Below are 25,324 nucleotides of genomic sequence, written 5' to 3'. Positions count from 1 at the left end.
GGTGTAATTTCTTTAATACTAGAGTTTTTGAGTGCCGTTATCATCCCGCCTGCTGGTCTTCCTTTTAATTTTTGTGAAGCTCGTAGATTTAAAATTGTGAAGCCCTATATCTCAATGGGATTAACAAGCTATGTTTCCTGGAATAACAAAATATCATTTGAACCTAAAAGTTCCTCTTTCACTTTCTTGCTTTTCAGAAAACTTGGGCCTCTTGTGTTCCAGGAAATTACACTTAAATCCCTTTGCCTAAAGACTATTTTCCCCAGCACCCAGTTTCAGGATTATTTGGGATATGATCTCTGGGAGTTTGGCTATGAGGTTCTCTTCTAGATTTGATCCTACTGCCACGGTCCTGCCTATCTCTCTTGGGTTCCTCGCTGATGCTTCATTTTTTTGAGCTTCCTCCGCCCCTGTTGGTTTTGTGCTGGGGTAAATCTCAAATAGGCCCTCCTCACTGGTCTTATAGACCATCAGGCCATCTTTGGCAAGGTCCTCTTTCAGACCTTCCAGGATTTTGCGGCGTGAAATGGCAAATTTTGCGCCATGAAATGGCAAATTTTGCGGCACAAACCTTTATTTATTGCAGCATTTTTGCGGGACATTTTGTATTAACTGGAGGGTGTAAGATTGCTACATTGCAGGAAATAGGCAGAGTGCAAGGCTACAAGAGAGCCAGGGTATCATTATTATGTATCTTTTGTATTAATTTAATAGGAAGAGTCCCAGATGTCTCTGGCTTGGCAGAACAGTGTTTGATTTGGCTATATTTCTGGTTTAATGTTCATGCCTATTTAATAGTATTAACTAAATTGATCATTATCAATTGTAATGCTGAAAATATTCCCCTTCTATGTTCTCCAATCCCCCAAACACCCACACACCTCTCTCACCAACACACCTCACCAACTCTCCATCCCAACTTAAATTCCTTAACCTCTCACTCTGTCATACAAATACTAACGTGCTATGTCACACTGTCAAGTCACAATTTGCACTGCCCAGCCCCTGCCACACTCCAAATCATACTCCCAACTCACACCTTTACACTCTAGAATTCCTCCCGCAATATACAGTCCTTCATTCTTTTGTGCTGCTCCTGCATCCTGCATCCCTTCTCCCATTCTATCGCACTCTTCCCTCATCCTTTTTCCCAAACTGCAGCTCACTGCCTCTTTCTGGCCAACCGCTTCCTCTCTGCTTTCTGGCTCACTGACCACACACTCCCTCTACTTTCTGTATCTCTGCTCGCTCTCAGATTTCTGGCCCACCGCCTCACTGCTTCCTCTGCTCTCTTGTGCAGCGCTTCCTCCTCTGACCCACTGCTCTCCCTCTGTTTTCTTGCCTGTAACTTCACATCTCACTCATCACTCTCCCTCTCTCTCTCTCTCATAGTGTAACCATTTTTTTTATTTTTTTTTAATGTAGATTTTGACCCAGTTCCTCAAATAATGGGGCATTTAAAAAAAGAACAGAGGATATGCTATTTTCAGACAACCCATTTTTGGAAATGAGCAGGTCACCTTATTCTCAAAGGTGACCGGCGCATTTCCACAGGCTTGAGCTGTAGCGCAAATTGTGCGCTGGCCAGCTGCCTTAAATGGTGTTCTAGGTTGTTTGACCGAAGTGGAATTATTTGCGGTGGAATTGACCGTAGTCAATTTCGCTGCGAATTGATTTGCACTTCAGCCAAACAACCAAAAATGTACCTTTCACCACCACCCCACCCGCTCCCCTATTTAACTGCTTGGTCGCTGCCGCTTCCCCTGCAACCCTGCGGTGCCAGATCCGTCCCTCTAACGCGGGTCGGATCCGACTCCGCAGGTTCCCTTTTTTGTTATTTTCCTTTTTTTCTGTCCCCGCCTCCAATTTTGAGGAAAAAGGGCAAAACACTTCTGCAACCACCCTAGACCAAAAATACTGAACATTGGGAGCGGGTGACACCCGGAAACACATGTTCAGTATTTATAAAAATTGATTGAATAGTACTGGACGAAATAGGTCAAATTGTAACATTTGATAGATTTTTGTCATCAAAATGGGCAGTACTTTGAATAGAATCGCTCTCCCGACAGTGTTCTGCAAGCTCCCAGCGCCTTTCACAGGGACAGGCCCTCCAGGTGCCTGCCGCTGTAAAACGCGACCCCAAAAATGCATTTTTATCCTGTTTGAGGAACAGAAATGCAAGCGACAGCAGCGGTTCATACCTTAAAAGAAATGCACGACAGGGTCAGGAAAGACCCTGTCATGCAGTGCAGGCCCACATCCCGTGCGCGTAGGGTTGCCTACAATTTCTGCACATTTAAAAGTGCATCTTGCTTGGAAATGAGGGATGCGCTTTTAAACTGACAGAAACGCCACTTTATTAGATCAAGGAGGTGAAAAAGGCATATAAAATGTGCCCATTCATGTGTTCCTTGTGGATTGAGCTACACTTTTTTGGGGCGCAAGCAATGAGATGTGTTAGCGCATTTCATTTCATTTCATGTGTAAAAAAAAAAGGCACCCTGAGTATTATTTTTTTAAACATTCTTTTTGCAGATTACTTAAAAAAAAAAAAGTAACAAAATGTTTTTTTTTAAATGCTGTTTTTGCACAAAACGGCCGTTTTTGCGGCATTTTGCACAAAACGGCCATTTTCGTGGCATTTTGCGGGATCGCAAAATCGCTATAAGCTGGAGGGTCTGCTCTTTGTTATTAAATAGGGCTTGTTGGGCTCTGCTCGAGTTCAGACTAATTTCCACATAGAACTTATCCTCCCTTAGTGTGAATTTTACATACTCAATCACCTCTGATGAGAAAAGAAATAGGTTATGTTTTTTTTTTAACTCAGAAAGTAACGCAGATCTACAAAGTGATTTGTTTTTGTTTTGTTTGACCAATCTCAACCACACCTTTGGGATTTTAAAGTCTCCCACATCCAGTTCATCATTTTTCTTTACATGTGTAATATACGCGGATTCATCATTCCTCTGGGTGGAGAGTATGAGATTTCTATGTTTCCCTGAGCCATTCCGGCTATCGACCTCGTTTGATATAGGTCTGGAGCCCCCTTCTTCTTGGATATGAGTCGGGAGCTGGGGGACCGTCTGAGCTGTTAGTAGAGCTGATTTTGACAATGGTTTCAAAAATATTGGACCCAGTTTCACAACAGCTTTTGTAGACACTTTTATAGACTCCTGAATGAGATGGATTCTTTGTGCCTTGTTTTTTAAAAATATTGGGGTGATCTTCATGTTTCCGTGCCCTATCTTTTGACCTTGAGTCTTTAGGACCTTTTTTGGAGATGTTACAGGGTCTGTTTGCAGACCAACACTAGAAGAGAAGTTTGTACCTTTGGACTCTGGGGATCAATATTTTGATGTGAGATACCCTTTTCTTTCCCCTTTTTCCCAGTGACTAATTTGGAAGGGTAATTTTGATTCGGGCTGGAGCTCTTTGGTGAATCTGGGACCGATGTGACAGATGCTATTGTTTCTGATAATTGCTGGTCACTCGGTAGAGCTAGGTTTTTTAGGAAGGAATTTGTGCCTGTATTTTTCAAAACCAGGTTTTTTGGATTTTTCGTTTTTTTCAGAATTCTTTTTAACTCCGGAAATGATGTTGCGGGTTTTGCATTGCGCCCTCTTTTCCTTTTTTGTCTCTTTCTCCCTTTAAAATTTTGAGATGCCCTGGGATCCAGTTTGTTTGATTATAAGAGGAACCTTTTGGGACCTTATCCTTCCCTTCCAGAGAGTTATCGATGATCTCTTCCAATACATCAGTGTCCATGTTGGCCAATCTCCTGAATTCTTCTAGGATTGAGTCTGATAGTGGGGTGTCATCAAAGATTGTAGCGTCCTTGAGAGCCTCTTCCCTGATGGGCTTGCTACAAGTATAGAGGTTTAGGACTTTCCTTGGGAGATCTTTTATGAGTTCCTGTGTGGCAGTATTTCCCTTAGTTCCCTCCTTCAGTAGGGTGTAAATTTGGGTGATATCCAACCCTTGCTTCACACCTTCAACCTGTGTTTCTTTTAAAGGTAGGGATCAGAATGGTATTCATGATATTACTGAGAGACACCATAGCCGATTCATTCTTGGACATTTCCTAAATTAGTTCCAACAGTAAACCTGCTTGAATCTGCACCTCCAATTTTAAGAGTTCAAAAACTGAGACCAAGGAGTTTAAAACAAAACTAAGGGCTGCCAATGTGCTGTCACTAGTTTGAGGGGGGTCTGTAATGGGAGTAGTCACAGAGCCCTCAGAAACGACTTGAGGAGAGGCAGGTGTTGCCTCATTTTGTATATTGATGTCTGCAGGTAGAGGGATATTCTGAGATCTTTCCGGGGGAAGGGGGGATACCCTTTCTTCGCCCTCTTCGGCACAGTCGAAGGGTTGCCATGTGCTAATGGATAAATTGGTGAGGTCATTGGTGCTTTTATTTCTTTTCCTGGGAAAGTGATCATTTATTCTGCTCTGTATCTTCTTTGTTGTTATTGTGAATTCCAATCCCCGTTTCCATCCTTTTTGGATGAGGGAAGTAGCGACAGTTTCCTCCATTGTTTGTTGCTCGTACGTGTGAATGAGTGCTTGAGTGACAACGAAAGCTGGCAGGATTGGAGTTTGGGCAGGGGTATTTTGAGCGGCATTCCCTGTCTTGTCCCCTTAGCCCAAATACGAGCCTCCCTGATCAAGCATATCTTCTATGTCAGGTGAGCTACGTAATCTCATTTGGTGCTTTGCTAGTAATTAGAGAAATGTATAAAAACCAAGCTACCGGAGGATGCTTGCGTGTTGGTAGAAGGATTTTTTTTTCAGTTTTTGTTTAAAAGAAGCGTTGAGAAACGATCTTTGCCAATTTTCAACTTTGCTATGGCAGCACTTTTCTACTATCAACGCAGGGAACTGGATTAGATTTGCGTGCAGGCCAATGGTTTATTACCTTAGTGTTGCGCTCATCCAGCGCCAAACAGCCGCACAACAGTCAGCGCCCTTTACAGCCGCACAACAGCCAGCGCCCTTTACAGCCGCACAACAGCCAGCGCCCTTTACAGCCGCACAACAGCCAGCGCCCTTTGCCCTGTCGGGCTTCACGCCGCAAGGGTGGTTGTGTCTGCCTTTTAAAGTTAAGAAAAAGTCACGTGCTTTGTCACGTGCCCGCAAATCAGCTCTGCCTCCTCCAGGAAGTGAGCACTCCCAGCAAGATCCCCTTGACGGCTCGCAATGCTGGAATATGAGTAGCAGCAGCAGGTAACGTTCGTTTTGCAGCCCAAAGAAGTTCTTCACAATACAAACGCACTCTAATCAACAAACATGTATAGATTGTGGAATCTCACCTGGTGTCTGTCTGAACACTTGAATCAACTTGTCGCAGGAATCGCTCCTGCCGAACAGTAATGTTCTTTCCTTTCCTCACAACGGTCACCAGGGGGAGCCCTTCCTGAGTGGTCCACGTCCTCATCAGCTGCTTCACATCCAGACTTTCTGTGACCTAGGATTCAACCACTGCACCGTTAATGGGAGGAACGTTTACCTTTCTTTTGTCACCATGTTAGACATTTCCCCAAAACTGATCATGGTGCAAGTGCATACAAAGTGCTTATTAGCAGCCCTACAGGTAAGGGGTGTATCGGACACTTTTCCTCCCGAAAAATAGGCAAATAATTCCCATAAATTAAAACGGGGAGTGAAAATACTGCCAACAAAAACAGACACATAGAACCTTGTGCCCCTGTTTTCATTCATGCAGCTCCATGGATATGTTAGGACCAGCAGTGCATAAAAAAGAGAGAGTGAGTGAGAGAGAGAGAGAGAGAGAGAGAGAGAGAGAATGAGAGAGAGAGAGAGAGAGAGAGAGAGAGAGAGAATGAGAGAGAGAGAGAGAGAATGAGAGAGAGAGAGAGAGAGAGAGAGAGAGAGAGAGAGAGAGAGAGAATGAGAATGAGAATTCGCCCAGCCCAATAGTACTCTCCAGTCCTTCCAGCATGTCATGGCTGTTGCATAGCAGATTTGGATTCCTGGGTTTGCTACTAAAGAGCCGCCCACACGAGCCAAAACGATGTAGCTGCATTGGTGGTGCTTAAAGTGCTAACTCTAATTCATGGCGTTTCACTAAGTGGTGCCGAAACAAAAGATTGCACTACAGCGGCACCCAGGAGTGAAAATGAATGGTGGTGCTAAACAACAACCTATAAAAACAATAAGCCCCAAAATAATAAAATATGAAAAAACTTAAAAGTGACACTAAAGCACCATCTAAAAATCAAACATTAATGCTGCTGCAAAAGCACCACCTGCGACTGAAAACTAAAGAGTCTGCTGTGAACTATGACTACACTAATGGTAACGAAGGCAGTTCAGTGCCATCTGTGAGCAACGGTATGCGTAGTCGCTAGATGGCAGTAAAGCACTGCCTAGTGAAGTACACTATTGTTAATGGGTGTGTAGAGCAGGTGTGGCAACGTGGAAGCAGAGAACGTACTAAGGGTTCCCTGGCGTGCTAAGTTTTGGCTCAGGGGGGCTTTTGCGGCATCATTATTTTTGGCTCAAAGGTGGCCTTTTCAAACCACCCATCGGGAATTCACTCACTGGTGGAGGCGTTAGACTGCACAGGGGGAAGAAACAGAGCATTAAGAGGATGGCCGAAAAGAAAGAAAAAAACAGTGAAGACATTTAGGCTAGAAGTAGGAGAGGTTAAAATGACGCTGTAGAAAGCTTAAACAAGGGGGGTGAGAGGGCCTACAAAGTCAAATGCATTTGTTTAATTTGTATTTTATTGTTGATTAGTATAGCAACTTATTTTCAGAGTAAGTGTGAGGGGAGATGGGTGCAGGCTACTGGGAAAATGGGGCAGTGGAAAAGCTGCACAGTCAAGAGGATACATTCACAGTCCATAAAAGTACATCTCTTCAATATAGACCAATTTAAGGATACAAAAATGATAGGGAAAAAAAGGGAAGCCTGGGAAGGACGGGTCAGGGTAAGGAGGAGGCAAGGCAGAGTTTGCCAAATGAGTATCAGTACTAGGATATGGGTTTATTTTGTATTTTTTATTTTATATAGTTCATTACAAACTTTAAAAATGTTATACATTCATACTTTCCATTAGATTATTACTTAGAATGTCTATGAAACCTAAAAGATCAAACAATTTAATCCTTCTTGATCCTCTCAAAAAACACAATCCAGAGATTGTTTTACCAACATCAGTCGGGTAACGCATCAATTCCTTGCATAAATCTCAATCAGCCCACTCCGCTCTCCTTGACGATCAGGCTACTTTCTAATTGCTCTAAGAAGAATATTAGCGCAAAGGTTAACTTTTTATCGGTTCCTTCGGCCATCAAATTCCACCAATCGTCTCCACTTAGATATGGTCTTTTTGTAATTTCGTTACCCAGATATGTGGTTCTGAGATCTCTTACGTTTTTGCAATATATCACCAGATGTTTCAGTGATTCTTTTTTTAGGCCACAGAACCAGCAGCAATCCTCTGGATTGATTCCGTTACTTCTTAGGTTCACCACCATTTTTGTTTGGTACAGATTTAGTCAAAACTTCATAAAAGTTTTCCCTCTTCTTACCACACGGAAATGTTTCTAGGTACTTAGGTAGTGTATTTGTGGCCCTTGATTCAGGAGCAGCCTGGGCCATACACCTATGTTGAGCTCTCTGCTCTGAATTTTCACACCAATCCTGGTTCCACAATTTTTTCTTAACCGCATTCGGGTTTTGAATCATAAGGAGGGTTTCGCAGATTTGCTTCCACTTACTCAAAATAGATTGATCTGGGTTTTGTGGAGCTGTACACCGAATTTGATATTGCGGGTGACCACACAAACCAATCGCTTTCCTGTAAACTGAAAGCATGTTCCACATAACCTTTGCATTTATCGACGTTAAGCCAAGCTCATATGCAGGCAAGGGAGACTCCTCTCGGTAGTTGTAAAATTTTACTCCAATATGTGTTTTCACACCATGACCATATGGAGTACTGGCATCCCAACATTGCCTCACCGCCAAATATCAGTGATGGTATAACCTTCAATTTATAAAACTCTATTGCAGGATTCACGGTAAAGTTCCCATACTTTTTGTTTATTACTGCTCCCTGAGCGGTCAAGAATTTAGAATTTGGATTTTCTGCACCATTGGCTCGTCATTTATGTGTGAATTTATTAGCACTCCCAAGTATTGAGTCTCAGTTGTGCGTTTTATTGGTTCTTTACCAATTGACCACTTGAATTTTTTCTCGTTTTTTTCTTTCGAGCCTATTAGGTTTTGTGGCGCCAATAGCTCAGTTTTCGCCGGGTTAATCACTAAGCCATTTTTTTCCGTGCATTGTTTTAAAGCATGCAGCTTCCTCTGTAAGCCTATCTGAGTGACATCTATTAGGACGATGTCGTCGGCGTACAGCATATAGCTCAGTCTGTTCCCGTTGATCTTTGGCGCAAAGGTTCTTACTTCGTCTATCGAGCTTCCCACATCCGAGCTAAACAAATTAAACAGGGTAGCTCCAAGTGGGCAACCTTGTTTCACACCTCTCGAAGTTCTTATTGCAGAGGAGAGGGTCCCCTTTTGGTCGAGTCTGACTTTTATATCATTGTTCGAGTAGAGCTTTTTAATTGCGCAGAGCAAACTTATTGGACATTCCAGTTGTTCCATTTTGGTCCACAACAACTCGCGATCAATGCTGTCGAAGGCGTGAGCCAAATCAATGAATGCTAAATATCTTTGGCTCTTTTCCTAATAGCCTCCATTTTCAACAAATTGATTAGAAATAGATTCAACCCACAGCCAACACCTTTGGCAAAGCCTGTTTGGTGAATGACGGCAGCCTCTGTATGTTTTATCCACTTTGTTAGTTGTTTCAACAGCTGGGTTGCAAAAAAATGTTCCCTCAACATCCAAAAGTGCTATCTGCTTATAATTTTTAGGATCCGATCTTGCTCCTTTTTTAATATAGGCACGATTATAGCACTTTTCCATGAGACTGACAACCTTTTTTCTTTCACAACGTTCTGGAAAAGGTTGGTGCAAAACTCGGCCCACTCTTCTGGATGCTGTTTCAGTATTTGATTTGTCAGACAATGGCCACGGGACCCTCGAAGAACGAAGTCTTTGGATGTTTTCTAGGATGTCATTCTTAGTAATAATAATTTCTCACAGGTCTGATGATTCAAGTTGTTGGAATTCAATCTCTGTGCTCTTTTTAAACAGCATTGTCTAGTGGTCTATCCATTGTGCTTCTGACACCATATTATTTTAGATTGCTTGTTGCAGAGTCTCAAGATTCTTAATAACTTCCCAGAACACTCTTGGATTTTTCAGAGACAAGATCTTCAGCATTTGTTCTGCATCTCTCTGCAGCATAATACTTTTGTGGGAACGTAGCCAGTTCTTGTATCTTGATTTGCCTCTTTTTTGCTCTTTCCTATAATCACACTCAGAGTTGTTCTTGAGCCCTCTGATCATTTTTCTTAGCTCCCATTTTTTGGCTACAATATCAACATCATAGACATGATTCTTCTTGAAGTTGCTTGAGTTCCATTCTCTTTTTGTTTCAGTATAGGACTGTAGTAGTGTAGTATATTCAATCCGATCTGTTGTTTTGGCTTTCCTATTTCCAAATAGCATCTTTGTTAACTTTGTGATTTGGTCACCATCGAGTCTAAGTCTATTTCTCCCTGGCATTACATTGGTGACATGATTCCATTTGTCTTTGATGTTCGAATTTAAACCATATAAATGTATTTTGACCAAATTATGGTCGCTCTGAGACATAGATATAACATTTAGCTCTTTTATTTTATACGCCAAATTTTCAGAGGCATAAAAATAGTCCAGAATTGATTTGGACTTTTTGCTTCCCCTTGTGGGTTTTGGGGGCATGGCTCCCCTGATGTTCCCGTTCAGTGTTAACATTCCTCTTAACGTCAATCTCTTCTTCCCAAGCTGCCTGTATTTGGTCCTGTTGTTTATAGGGCTTAGCATTTGTTTTATTCTTGATATTTGGCAACGTTATACATTCCATGTTGAGATCTCCACATAGTATGATGTTTGCACTCTTTTCATTGGCCAATATGGAGTCAATCAATTCACCTATTAAATCAAGGAATTCCCACTCATTCGTTGATTTATGCTGTCAATACAAATTAATAATATACAATTTCACATTTTCTTCATGGATTTTTCCTGGAATTTCGATGGTCACGTTGTACATAAGGTGATGGATTTAGTGCGTTCACTATACATAAACCCTGTTCTACCTTAACCATTGTTATCAGTCCGGCCATTGGGCGACCTTTGGTCTGCTTAATGGCATGGTTCAGAGCAATTTCAAAACCATCCGCAGACAGGGAGACTGCAAGCCAGGTTTCCTGTAAGCATATAATGTTTAATGCTTCCATGGATCCCACGCTATTATTAAATAAATGAGCAAACTCTCTTGTGTTCCAGGATCCCATCTGTAGGTATAATTCCTCGTTGTATTGTTGGCATTAAGTATTGCTTCGTGTAGAGGGGGGCGTGGCTTGGCAGCCATGGACTAGGCTGCTCTTCTGACGAGCTCCTAGATCCGAGCACTGATCCAGACGAGCGCGAGCGCTTTTAACATTATTTCCAACAAAAAATCAAGACCAAGGCAATCAGAACACAAGCGGACCTTAATGACTGCAGCCGAAGTCAGAACGAACGTATGCGTGAGAAGTTATGAGGCATTGAAGACTTCAACAAGTGCCGTGGGGTTGGCAACAAAATGGCCGTGACTCCAGGACAAAGGAGCCCCTGAGTGAGAAGACTGGCACTGAACCGGAGACTCTATTGGGCAGTGAAGTTGGCGCTGCCGAGGAAGAGAGGACTGCGGAAGTGCAGGAAGAAGCACGCCCGACAGGACGCTGGAGTGCAGTGGAACGTGTCTGCCTGCACCGAAGCTCTGCGAGACAGCTGAGACAGGGGGTGACCCAAAGCGCTGTGTGAAGAGAAGCGGACCACCCCATAAGAAAACCAAGCGCGGCAGAAACATGGCAGGCAGGAGGTCGGCTGGAGCGGGCGAGAAATGCCAATAAACAGATCTCACATGACGGAGTGAGACGCGGAAGCCCTGCATGAAGCTTGAGACACTGGGCGCCCGCCCCCGGCAACGCAAACTCGAGTATACACGCAGGCATACTTCAGTTGCGAGGCTGCAGGGATCAGCAGAGGAACTGCACAGCACACAGAGAGCATAGGTGTGCAGCGCCACGACGCTAGGTAAGCGAATCATGTGCAACTTCAATAATACAAACATTACCGGATGCATAAGGTGGGAAACAAAGGCATACCGGGACATTGGGGAAGTGTCCGGAGCAGCCGCTGGAGCACCCTCCCTGTGAGCCGGCGTTCATGATATGACGTGGGCAAGGAAACTGAGGTTAAGACCACGCGATATGTACAATAAAAAGACGGTTACTGCAGGGATGGCCACCTTGAAGGTGACATAAGCCTGCTGAGAAGGAGTAACAATAATTCCAGTGGCAATCCTGGGGGACGCCCAGGCAAGGCTCTACAGCAGTTGGATGATGAGCTTGGTATAAGGCCACAGCATGCCCGGGACACAGTGGGGCTTGTGCATTGATGTCGTGACCCTACCCCGGATACACTAGCAAGTGTAGAGGTGGTGGTTGGAATAGTGGAAGTGGACAGTTCCGTAGGTGTGGCAAGCAGAGTGGGGTTGACAAACGCATGTGGCAGGGCCATCCAGATGTACTGATATGTGCCCGACTGGTTGGGAGCTGCACAACGGCTCCCCTTGAGGCAGGCATACGGCACAGAACTCCGCGGAGGGCCGGGGCACGGCGGAGATAGCAGGGAGGCTGTGCCTACTGGCCTGCAGGAACAGGCTACGGGGACATTGCCCACAGAAGTAAGGTAAGGACGTGGGAGGACACAGCCCACTCGGAATGTAACCTCTCGGGCCACCATATATTGCAACTTTCTGAAGTAAATGCTCCAGTGCCCGACTGAACAGGTGGAGGCACCACAACATTGCGGGGCCGGAACCAGTCACGCCAAGAAGGTTGCACAATGTCAGTGGAAGGTGCGAGGGCCAAGAGCAAGCAACCTACTAGGGAGACCTTCGCAAAGGCACAGCGGACTCCCTCGACCCCGGCGCAAAGTGTGGTGACGGCCTCCGCTGAAGGCACCCCAGAAGGAGAAAACCATCAGGTCCTGGCTGCCATAACAGAACTGAGTGCTAAATGGGGGACGACCATGGCAGATCTGCGGACGGCCTTGGAGAACAAAATAGACGCAGTAGGGATCAAAGTCACCCTGCTGCGACAGGATCTTAGGGCACTGGCAGAAAGGACAAGTGGCCTGGAGAGCGCGGTCAAAACTAACACGGAAGTCAGTACAAATAATGCGCAAGAGATCCACATATTTAAACAACAGGTGGCTAACCTTGAAAATCGAGTGGAAGAAGCGGAAGGAAGGGCAAGACCGAACAACATCTGTGTGGTTGGCATGCCGGAAGGAGAAGAAGGTCAAGATCCCACAGACTATGTGGAGAACATGATTTTGCAAGAGATAGGGGCAGACAAGCTCTCACAAGGGTTCACGGTTGAACGCGCACATCGGGCTCTGATGAGGAAGCCACGGCCTGGGGCCCCAAAGCGAACAATAATTGCGAAAATCCTTAACTATAAAGACAGGGAGAAGATCCTGGAGTATTTCCGAAAAGGGGGAACGATAGAGAAAGCATCCACTAACATCACAGCATATCCTGACTATACTATGCTGGTACAAAGACAGAGGTATAGTTAGGTGGCGGTCAAGAGGAGACTGCGTACGGCTGGAATCAGGTACATGCTCTTGTACCCTGCGAAACTGAAAGTTTTGCATAAAGGTGGAGCGCTCTTTTTCGATACCCCAGAGGAAGCAGCGAAGTGGCTGGATCTGCGCGGCTGCCCGGAGCAAGACGAGGAACGGGATTGCCAGAAGCACGACAAGTGAGGAGAATGTATTGAGAACATGAAGGGATAACCGGGAGGGAAGTCCTAGCATGAGGTTTTGGAACATTTTGAGGGTACTGTGTAGCTTGCGGACCCTATACCCTGTTGAACTGGAATATAGCGAACAAAATGTGCAAGTAAATTGGGTAGCACTAGGCGCAGTAAATTTAAAATAGACAGGAGCGACAGGACGAAGGCAAGCTACCCCCAGGAATTAGTAGTAAGTCGGCCATTAGGGCGACTTTACCCTGCTGAGCTGCGAGTACAGGCGTTTGCCAGAAAGGGCTAGATGTGGGGGTGCCTGAGATCCAGGGATGGAGCTGGGCAACAGTTGGGGAGGGTGTTGTTGGGGAAAGGTGGGGAAGTGGGTGGGTGGAAGGAGGGAGGGTTTGTTGTGTTGATAGTTAAGGGAAGTTTAAGTTGGGGTGCGACCCTACACAGACGAGTTAAGCGACTGGAGTTGGATTGTATAGGAGGGGAGGGAAGCGGGACTCTGATACGCCATGGGGGATCTTAAAATAATCACTTGGAATGTCAGGGGACTCAATAGTTACCTGAAGAGAAATAAGATCATGCTATACCTACGGAGACAGAAGATCGATATTGCCTTATTACAAGAAACGTATCCAACGTGGGGCAAAATGGAGATGATTGGGAGGAAATGGAAGGGAACTTTGGTGGGTTTGCCATATTCCGCCTACGCCAGAGGTGTGATCATCTGGGTGGCACCACACGTCCCGTTTAAGCTGTTACAGATGCTGGTTGAGACAGACGGGAGGATGGTGGTGGTGAGGGGATTGGTAGAAAACAGGGAAATAAGCGTAGTGAATACGTATGCCCCGAACCAGAATACTGCGGAATATTTTAAAACCCTGTGTAACAATCTTAGTATGTGTGTGGGAAGTGCAGTGATATGGGGAGGGGACTTAAACTGTGTATTAGACCCTAGGGTAGACAGATCGGATGGAAAAATGGATAGGCCTGCCCCGTCGGTTAAAACGCTACAGACGTTGCTGCAAGACTTTGTGCTGGAAGAAGTATGGAGGGTGTGCCATCCTCACGAGAGGCAATACTCGCATTATTCCGCCCCCCAGAAACTGCACACATGGCTGGATTATGTCTTTGTCACTCCAGAGATACTGACAGAGATCACGCAAGTTGAATATAAAGCTTGGGTCCTCTCGGACCACTCGCCCCTGATCCTTAGATGGCAATGTTGCCCCCCCGAGGGCAAGAATCCCGACGTGGCGCCTCAGGGCAGAGGCACTCAGAGACCCCTTTTTAGGGAGGACATGAGGGAAGAGATTGTTAGCTACTTTGAGACGAATACGGGCAGTGTGGACTCGGCAGGCACACTGTGGGAGGCTTTCAAAGTTGTGATGAGAGGAGTGGCTATAGCCAAATCCAGAGGGTTACAGGGGGGGATCTTGGAGGACCTGCAGGAAACCGAGGGAGAACTAGAAAGGGCACTTAAGGGAGAAGACAATACCGGCCAGGATGCTGATCTGATACTAAGACTGCAGCAAAAGTGTGCAGGGCACTGGGAGAGATTGTGTAACCTTAACTATAAAAAGTACATAGAGAGACAGCATGCGGGAGGAGACAAACCAGGAAGGATCTTGACATGGTTATATAAGAGTGAAACTCCTAGACCCCCGATCAGATTAATAACAAGGGAAGACGGAAAGGTGGTGGATACCTAAGAGGGAGTTAATCAGGAATTTGCAAACTATTATGGGCTGCTGTATGGGGACGACGGAGAGGATAATTGTGCAATGATAGCAGAAACACTGGAGGACATAGGATTGCCGCAGATCAGTGCCGAGGAAAGGGAGGGCTGGACACACCAATCACATTAGAGGAGCTAGAAGAGGTGGTGAGACAGTTGCCAACTAGTAAGACGCCGGGGGCTAATGGACTCCCCAGTGAATTTTACAAAATATTCAAAGGTGAAGTGCTACCCCCGCTGCTAGATATGCTGAATGAGGCGTATGAGCTTGGCAGATTGCCAGAGTCACTTAGAGAAGCGATCATAATACCACTTCCCAAGCCTAGCAAGCAGGGGCATAGCTGCAGTTCCTATAGACCTCTGTCGATGTTAAATCAAGACAGTAAAATCCTGACTGCTGTTTTGGCAAATAGGCTAAGAAGAGTCATAGGCAAATTAATACATTCGGACCAGACGGGCTATGTCCCCAATAGGAACATATCCAATAATCTCAGAAGGCTCCACAGGGTCATTGAATATGGAAATGAAAGCAAGGACGAATTGGCAATTATGTCTTTGGACGCAATTAAGGCCTTCGACTCGGTCAAATGGCCATGGTTGTTGGTGTCCCTTGCTGGCTACGGGATGGGTACAGGTTATCTACAGTGGGCTAAAATGTTATACAATGAACCGTTGGCCAGAGTTAAAACAGGGTATGTGATATCGGAAAGGTGGAAACTCTGAAGGGGAACTAGACAGGGCTGTTGTCATGATGCCTACCTCCAAGGAGCCAGGCCCAGCAACCACAGAGGCAGACATCATTTTCCCCAAGGACGTCTCAGCGGGCCCAAGTTGGGGCCTTTTGGACGCAGTCCTGGCGCCTTCGGCGCCAGGCTCATTCTGGACCCCAGTCCTGGCGCCTTAGGCGCCAGGCTCATAAAGCAAGACATGTGTGTAAGTGTTTTAATGTGCACTTACCTGAAGCAGACCGTGCTGCTACATCCAGGCCCTCTTGAGGACTGAATGGGACTACTTTATCTTTTGGACTACTTTATCACTCGGGTGTGGTCTGCGGAAGAATACATACCTGAGTGGAAGGATACATACCTGGAACTACTTTACAGGCTATTTAAACCACACCCGAAGAGCAGCACATGCTTTGCGTTGTTCTGCATCTAGCAGCTGGACGCTCACCGTGTTTGCTCCTGCATTCGGACTTCTGCCACGCCTGCCAGCATCCTGATCACCTACAAAGGAAGAGAAAGAGAGAATAGGAGAAGGAAAAGACTTTACCTGCAAGATCCGCATTCTGGAGTCAGCTCGCCGACGATCCTGCAAAGGAAGACACTTAATTTAAAAGCACATCGCATCGACCGCCTCAGCGCCGCATTCCACTCACCTTCACAGGGCGCCTCCATGTTCAGCAGCGATCACCCGGATTCGCAGCCACGCTTCCACGCCTAGGGAGAAAAAGACAAGAGCAAAGGTGAGAGAGAGAAGGGAATGAGGAAACCTAAACCTCCATATTAAGACTTACCTGTTGGGTCATTCCCTCTTCATTTCGGGTCCGCGCCGCATCCAGGCGTTTCCGGACCCCGGCCCCTATGGGGAAAAAGACATTAGCGTCAATGAGCGAATGAAAAGACATTACCCAAAAACGCTCATCAAGACTTACCTGATTTCTACAGGGATTGCACCTCGCATCTCGGGTCGGTGCCTTTTCCCCGGCATTCCGTACCCCGGCCCCCATGGGGAAAAAGACATTGACATTAGCATATTGATGCAAGGACAAAAGGGGAACCTTTCAAGGAACTTACCTGGAAGCCAAGCAAGTTTGGTTCTCATAAAACCAAGAATCCAGTGAAGTAACTGGATACCAACGCGCCCCTGCATCAGAAGCAGGAAGGAGAGCTCGCCCTTCAAGACCCTAAGGTGAGACACCATGGGAAGCACAGAAGGGTTTTGAGGAGGGTGAGAGGGGAAAGGGGGAGGCTGGTAGCATTCCCCGCAGACAGTTAATCCCTTATTCTCGCCTACAGAAGGATACTTTTGCAAGCCGGACAAGCAGGAGTTGGGAGTCCGGTCCAGTCCATCTTCTGAGCCCCGCGCAACAACTTAGAAGAGGTCACAGCAGCACGATCCTGGCCAGCGCCTCCGTGGGAGTCAGGTGAGCGTAACAGCTGTCCATGGTCCCCCATGCTTTATATATTGGTCCTGGAACCCCTAGCAATTTATTTAAGGCAACAATATGACACAATAGGCATCCCGGTGGGAGGTGAACGACACCTGATATCCCTATATGCAGATGACATACTATTGTACTTGCGACACCCGGAGGAAAACCTCCAATATATTTTGGAGGTGATGAGGAGGTATGCGGAAATGTCTGGTATAGCGGTGAACTCTCAGAAGTCTAGCATGTTCCTATTAGGTGTATATAAAGGGATCCCACCCCCCCCGAAACAACTACCGGTGTTGCAGGTGCCATGGGCAGCTGGTACTTTTCGCTATCTTGGAATAAATGTATACCACACGGTTGAAGAACAACACAAGTGCAACACAGAGGTAGCCATTAAGAAAATTGAGAATAGCATGCGGTTCTGGGTAAGGCTGCCTTTAGCAATGATGGGACGTAGTGCAATGTTAAAGATGGTGGTTTTGCCTAGGCTCCTGCGTTATTTTGGGAACATTCCGCACTTGATACCAAGGAAGTTTTTCAGTAGACTGGACAGCATGGGCAAGGACTTCCTGTGGCACGGAACACAAAACAGAGTAGCCCTCTGGAAGCTGCAGAATTTTCACGAGAAAGGGGTATTAAATTGCCCAATTATGAAGTCTATTACGTTGCAAGTCAACTGCAATATGTGGCTAAATGACTTTCGGAGGATGTAACATATGAAACCAGGCTGTTCATGCAGGATTGTGCCCCGTTTTACCTGAAGGAGGTTATGTGGTTGCCCCAAGCAGTAATGGACGGGCACCCAAAGTTGATGGTACTCGGGTGGAAGATGTGGCGTAGGGCTTGTCAATTGATGGAGAACCCATACCCGTGCTCCCCACAGGTACCACTGGTCGCACTGGCGGGCAGAGAAGTGCAGTTCAAGGAAAGTAATTAAAAACCACTGGGAGCCGGCTGGGATAGCGACAATGGGGGATATTTAGCGGGATGGGGCCATAGCAGACTTTGAAGAGCTGGGGGCAGAAACTGGGCTACACATTGGTCAATACATCACAAACCATAGACTGGTGCGGAAGATCAAGAAAACGTGGCCCGAACCGGTACTAGCAGAAGAACCAGACGCTACTATAGACATAATATATGATATAGCAGAGGGGGGGCATGAGACTTCTAGAATATACGAGATGATGATGTCCAAGGTGGGAAAGGAGGTGGCGCAGCTGAGACTAGAATGGGAAAGGGAAGTAGGAGCCCCGTTGGAGGACGGGATGTGGGAACGAGTCCAAGGGTATCATAAGAAGGTGTCGAGGAACGCAGGACTTAAACAGATGCAACTGTATATTACGCATAGAGCGTATCTGGCACCCTAGAAGATAGCTAAGTTTAAAAATGCAGGACGGCAGGCATGCTCTAAATGTGATGAGGAGAACGCGGGCATGGTGCATATGTTTTGGTCATGCCCGATTATTGAAGGCTTCTGGGGAGGTCGCACATAATCTTGCAGAGAAGGGTATCGAGATTGTGGTAGACACAGTGTGGGCCTGCCTGTTAGGGGGGTTCCCTAGGCCACGTAAACTTGGACACGTAAGCAAACTAAAAGATCTGGCATATGCGCTTGCGAAAAGGAGAATTGCTATGGGGTGGAAGACATGCCACAAACCACGGTTGGAGATATGGTGGAAAGATTTACAGAAATGGGCGGAGGCGGAAACCATGGTATGGCAAGAGGCTAGCAGTGCTGGGGGGGGGGAGGAGGCTGAGACCTTGATGGCCTGGAAACTACCGATAGCAGAACTATTTGGGTCAAGACAAGACTCGTCAGAATCCTCGGAAAGGAATATTCCATCACAAGTTGCAAGGACAGAACATCAGTAGAAATATGCTCGTAACAGGGGTGGGATAAGGGAAGCAGTGAACGTGATTGAAAAATGTATAATTGGAATGTTATTGTATACACTGCAAGTTTGGTTTGTGTTTTTTGTTTAATAATTAATAAAATTGTTTAAAAAAATCAATAAAAAAACGATTGCTTCGTGTATTTAAGTTTCCTGCAATCCAACTCCAATTTCTAAGATCATTCTCAGTACTCACAACGTTGCCATCCATTCCCGATGTTTCAACAGATCGCTCTTTACACGAGAACGTAATTGTTGTTTTTTCGCTTCTATCGTCTGTTCTTCGGGACAAACGAAATCGAGAACTCCCTCATCCAGTTTAACCACAGATCTTAGCTGAGTTTTAGGTTTATTATTCGATGTTGTTTGAGTGGTAATGCAGTCGTTTACCTTGGACCGAGGGAGAGCTTTCTAATAATTTGTTGTTTGCTTAGCTTTTACAGGTGTGTCATCTACCCATAGTTCCTTTATATCAAAGCCTAAAGAGTTCAGATCAGGAATGTTAGATATAATGATGTCACTTATGGCTCTAGAATAGATGTGTAGTAGAACATGATCTGTTGTCGTTTCTTTTACGAATTCCACAGTCTTGATGTCATTCGATGATATAGATCTCAAGTGAGGAATATGATTTAATAATTGTAAGACATTATATCTATTCAAAACTAATCAGACATTGGATTGAGAAATTCTTTCTAGCAGAAGGCAATAATTTGAAACTATTTTTAGCCTCTTCTTGGCTGACTGACTTGATGTTGTTGGAGGCGGTCTCTTGTCCTCTCTCCAATCCTCCTTAACAGCCATGCTTTTGACATCTTTTATCTCGCAAGTTTGACTATATCCCTTGTGGACCAGGGTCTCCGCTGCATGAGAAGTTCTATTTATCAGCAAGATTTCATAGGGCACCTCTCTGTTGATTCATTATTTGGGCCAATTTAGTTATAACTGACGCCCATCTCTCGTTAAGTGGTAGGAATGTTTTTGAAGTCGGCACTTGCTCGTGTTCTCGATTACTCCATTTTGTATCTTTATTTGGAGTAATAACAATCATACAAGTTCTTCTGGGCCCGGTTTCAAGTCAGTGCATCATCTATGGGTCACTATCACTGTGCCAGTCAGGTATAATTAGGTCCGCATCCTCATCCCCTTCTTCCTCTATTAAGTCTTCGCTATCTATCTCATACATTGATAGGTTTACTAGCTCTTCCATTACATGTTCCTCATAATTTTTTACATTTTCCATTGGTACAGTCACAGCTCCTTGTTCCATATTTGTCTTAGCTGTCACCTCTGCATGCTAGTGGAGTAGTTTCTGCTTGTGATCTTGCACCATTTTTATTTGGTTCAGTTTGTAGCATCACATTTAAAGATTTAATGTTCCATAAGAATTTGCAAGAGTTGTTAGAGTGCACATTATTTCGAGTAGGCATGTTTTTCCTTTTTGTCCGTTTTAGTGACAAGTGTATTTTGTCATCTTTCTTCGTCGCAATTATTCGTTTTGCTTTATCAAAGATGGCAAATGTATAATTTTTTTCCATTATGGGTGATGTTTTCTCTTTAGGCAGCGAGGGCAGCAATTTTGGAAGTCCATCAGCGTTGGCTGAAGTGGAGGGCAGCGCAGAGTCCCGCTCGTCTTCAGTTGACAAGAGAGCCGGCTGTACTATGTCAGCGATTAGCATTACATCTTCTGATTCGCAGGACAGCCTTCCACTTGTACTCGCTCCACCAGTTGTTGGGGAGTCATCCTCGTTGGCCGTCAGAGGTGTTTCAGCTATCTCAGGCTTCTTTGCTTTCTCTTTTTAAGTTGCAGTTCTTATGTGGGTTCCTCCTTCCTTGCGGCAATGCTCATTCTCAGACAAGCTATCTGCTCTTTGCTCCTTAGATGTGCCAAACCTTTAGTCGTGGATTATTTGTTATCATTTTAGAATTAATAAAGCCTCTCTCGAGACTTCGGCTGAAAGTTGTTTGTTGTCAGCATTATTCTTTAAATGATCCTTCACTTGATTAGTTAATGCTTCATTTTTCTTGATGTCATTAGCCGCTTAAAGTCTCAATTCCTGCAATAACATTTCCATGTTTATCATTTTCGAGTTCACAAGCTCCATCAGAATATTTTGATCTTTATAGCTCTCATTTAGATGTTCATATAACTTCATCAGAGGCGCAACAGTGATGGTTAATGCTGAGATTATATTTGGTCTTAATTCATTAATCATTTGCTCGACCATCTCGAAGAAATCGGGAGATGGCTTCATAGAGGGCGTGGAGTTTATTTGTCGCATGCATTAGGCATCTGACTTTTGGAAAGTCTCTTTCCAAAATCGATTAATCAGAATCTGAGGAGGTCTCATCATTAACATCAGAGGCATCGGTTGTAGAGCACTTCTGAGCGGATCTCGCTCGATTCCTATTCACTCTCTCTCTTAAAAGTGACATATCACGTTTTCCTTGTATTTCAGTAGTTGATCCTTTTCTATTCTGCGACCACAAGACTGCTGTTATTGAACGAGTGCTTTAGTCAAGTCTTCTTCGTTTATTCCGTTGACACGACTGCTGTGAGCCAATTAACACTTTTTTGCTTAATTCGTTGTTCTTACAGATTACTTTAGCATTTGCGGTTTCTTTAGGATTCAGCTGAGATTTCACAGTGTTCTCGGGTGGTTCCGAAGTGGAGGCAGAACCCGCTAACATGGCATTCATTTTAATCAGATCTTTAATTAGTTGGTCAGCCACCAAAACCGAATTACGCCTTTCATTTTTCGTGTCAGCTTGTGGTTGTAGCCCCCGGATCATAGGGTCACAAAGCACACGTGGTTCCAACTCGTGAGGCAGCTACCTTATCGAGTGAAACACTTCGTCATCCATAGCTAGGTGCGAGTTATTCTTAACACGCCCTGTATCATCAGTCTCGTTTACAGTCACATTCACACAGCTCTGCGACAAGTCCTGTGAACTGGTATTCGGAGTGTGCGTTAAATACGCTTTATTCGCTTTGACTCGCTCGACTGTATGCCAAACTAGGACACAGAGTGACAGCAACTCTGCGTTTCATTTAGAACAGTCAATTGGTTTGTTCTGCAAACACTGCTTCCTTCGTTGATTGCTACTCCAATTTTGCAATGAGCAGTTGTTTATGGCAACACCTTGTTTTGCCGCCGACAACTGCGTGGGGGAACCTCGAGGAGTACATTGAGCGCACTGAACGCCAACCGCTCCCACCCGCCCTTTATTTACCTCTTCTGACACAGACATATTACATGGGCAGCTCGCAGATGTGCGTATATGGCTGTCGGCACGAACACTGGCACACGAAGACTTGGCAATTACCAGAGGGGTCATTTGAGACATTTTAGCAGTATGTGTAGTCTGTCTAGGCGTGGGGGGCACATTCGACAGAGCTCGCATAATGTAGTTAATGTGACTAGGTTCAATTAGTCCTTTGTGTATGTGCTTTAAGAACTTACTTTTTCAAGTTGGCTGAGCAAATTTCCTGTCAGCTCTGAGCGATAGCGCCGCTGCCGCGCCCGTGTTAGAGGCAGGAGTGATAACGGTTAAGCCGGATGAAGTTCCATTTGATCGGACACGTCCAGACGTCAGGGGCCCCTCAGACCACCCACACCGAACACAAGGAACACTCCTAGACACTCTGCGACGGTCTGCGTTAAGAGTGGGGATTTTAACCAGTTCTCTCCTCCTTGTGTAGTAAAGATAGAAAAAACACTCCAATCCAGTGTTAGGCAGAAACCTGTGCAGTTCCCTTAGGGACCACTGCAAAAGATTTAAGACTACAGTTGTTGGCAGTAAACCCACTTGGTAGCAGTCTGCACCACCCAGATTTACCTGGTAGCTGTGGCTGAGCAGTCAGACTTCCCTCAAGAAGAGTTAGGCAGTATGCAAAGTATACTCAATAGGCACTCAGATACAATAATACAAGCAAACACTGACCAGAGCTTTGGTATCAAAGTATACAATTATTTATTTAAAAACACACAGTTGAAACACTCCAGCACTCCTATTGTAAAATATTCTAAACACAGTTACTATTATGATATATACACCCCTTTTTCCCTATTAGAAAATCACAGTAAAACACCACTTATTTTCATACAGAGGTGAGCGCTGAACTAGATTGCACTCTAATAAGTTTGTGAAAAAGGGAGGGAAAAAGACAGAATAAGAAGAGGTACACCACTCTACGATTCCAGAACACTGTTAGCAAGGCAGAGAGCAAAAAGTCACTGGTGAGCCAAAGTCCAAAGGCTGGGCCCACTCTTAGAGAGAGCAGAGCACAAATGCGCCCAAGATCACACAGTTACACTAGGCTTAGAAAGTCTTGCAGAGGGTTCAGCAAAGCGTTTAGAGAGGCTTAGAAAAGTTTAGCCAAGGTGTCCCAGGCTAACCCAGGTTCAAAAGCCGGGGCCTAAATCTACCCCGTACAGTCGGTAGCAAGGGAAGCCAGGCGGGACACAGTACCTTAAGTGGGAAAGATCCTCCAGCGGTGGCAGTTGTTCCTGGTAGTGGGTGGAAGTTGCGTCGTCGTCCAGGGGAAGAGAAGATCTCGACTTGGAGGAAAGATGAAGGTCGTTGCACTACCAGGGCAGAAACCAGCCGCAGAGTTTTCCGGTTAAAGGTGGTACCTTGGTTTCGCGGTAAAACGTGGTATCCCGGTTGCCGGGGTGCTTGGCACAGGCAAGGGGGCCACGAGATATGTCGGGAAAGCGAAAAGACAGTGAAACTGGTTATCCCCACCAGTTAAAGGAAGAAGACTCTCCGGCGGGAGATCTCCTCTGTCGTTGGGAAAAAGTGGTGAGACGGTCCAGCAGGGCTCCACCGGTCGTGGTGTCGTGGCAGGTCGGCTCAGCTTCTCCCTCGTCGGATTCTTAGGTCCTGTGGCGACTTCTGAAGTTCCAGTCCCCAAAGCCCTGCTTTTATGCAGCAAACCCCCATTCACTCAGCCTAGCTGTCACTCAAACATGCTAAGTGGTGAGCCGGTCGGCTCACCACTCGGGCCAATCAGGATGGAGTGCGACTTGAGTTGCCTAGGCAACTCAGTCCAGGGTGCCTAAATTTCCCTCCACCCCTCCTAAGTACCCCAGACAGAGTGGCACCACTTTGAAGGGCTTCTGTGGAGAAGCCCACCAAAAAGTGGAACAAAGGGCTCGACTTGGGTTAGAGTCACAGAAGAGAACACAAACGCCATTTTAGAATCAAGTTTTGGCAAAAAATACCAACCGGAGAATTAATATTAATTAAATAAACCGGCGGTATGTTCGAGGCTACCGTAAATAATTAAATAAAGATAGTAGCCTAAAACAATGGGAAATCCCATAGGAAAATATCTGCGGTTGAATATAAAAAGTAGTATCCACTGCCACCAGCCAAAACTCGATCAGGGGGGACGGAGACGTGCCCCCTCGACTAACAGACCCCAGGGCAATTGAATTGCCCCAGCCAATACGTCCACAATATGATGGTTTGTACTGGTTCTGTTCAGAATTTAAGACTAGTAAAGTCAATGGAGACAGTAGTCAGACCCAGGGTATAGAGTCTATACTGGGGGTCACTATGACACCCCTGTGTCACTGCACTGAGGGTGCTGTGTAACACAAATCACAAAAACACATGAAGCCCTATGGAGTAAAAGACCCCATAGCCCATTAAACACATCTAGATTCAAAGAAACACACTCAAATCATGCCCAAGAGTGAGGGTAAAAGAGTCTCACTCTTGGCAGGAGAAAAAAATAAACCCCAAAAATCCAGCAAAGCTGCTGGGGGACTCACTAGGTTAGGAAATTCAGCCGAAACAGAGAATTCTCCCTAACATCCAGCAACAGAGTTCCGAACACAAGGAACACTCCCAGACACTCTGATATGGGTTATGCCATCAGTCCAATTTGAGTGGGGGTGGGGAGGCTTTTAAGGAGGTCGGGCGGAATGGAGACCATTCAGCGCTCTTTTTTTTGTCCACATGGTTTTTAGCAAAAACTTGGACAACAAGGGCGTACTCTGCCATCAAATAAACTTCACAACACTATAAAGGTTAACAAACACCACCACAAGGTTCAAATCACCCAAGGAGGGGCCCACTTTTCAGACATGAAGGAAACTGGAGTCAAAGGTAATAAGAGTAATAAGGGGGAAATGAAAAGGGGATATAGTAACAGAAAGACAAAGAGGTAGGGATATTTTGAAAGGGTGGTGAGCAACAGACAATGCACCAGGACCATAACCCCATTAAAGAAAAGACATACCAACAACAATCAGATATCCAGCATCCCAACCAATGACTGTGTGCCCACCCAACGAAATAAGCAACAATGCAGCGAAGAAACCACTTCCTTTCAAAATGTAGGTAACATTGGCACATTGAAATGCATTAATGGAGACACAGAAGACCTTCAAGTGGGATCCCCTCCCTCCACGGCACCTCACTGGTGAGAATCCTCTACAGGACGGTCCCAGCAGCCGCTAAGTCAGTGAATACATAAGAGCGGGCCTCATTCACCACTCTAAGGCCAGCCAGGGAACACACGGATGAGGCAACACCAAGTCCAGGGCAACATTTTCTGAATCT

At 45.5% G+C, this 25,324-nt stretch overlaps 1 protein-coding gene across 1 annotated transcript in view; it reads right to left on the bottom strand.

Moving 5' to 3' along the window:
• LNPEP (leucyl and cystinyl aminopeptidase) overlaps window positions 1–25,324 on the bottom strand; it is a 1,221,122-nt gene that overhangs the window by 486,065 nt on the left and 709,733 nt on the right. Inside the window, exon 10 of the mRNA XM_069627677.1 lies at window positions 5,314–5,468. Within this exon, the coding sequence (XP_069483778.1) occupies window positions 5,314–5,468 (155 nt within the window). The remainder of the gene's footprint in view (window positions 1–5,313; window positions 5,469–25,324) is intronic.

Source organism: Ambystoma mexicanum, chromosome 6p (genome assembly GCF_040938575.1).
Source record: "Ambystoma mexicanum isolate Mex_15411 chromosome 6p, UKY_AmexF1_1, whole genome shotgun sequence".
Classification (NCBI taxonomy): Eukaryota; Metazoa; Chordata; class Amphibia; order Caudata; family Ambystomatidae; genus Ambystoma; species Ambystoma mexicanum.
This window is presented reverse-complemented; position numbering and strand designations above follow the sequence as displayed.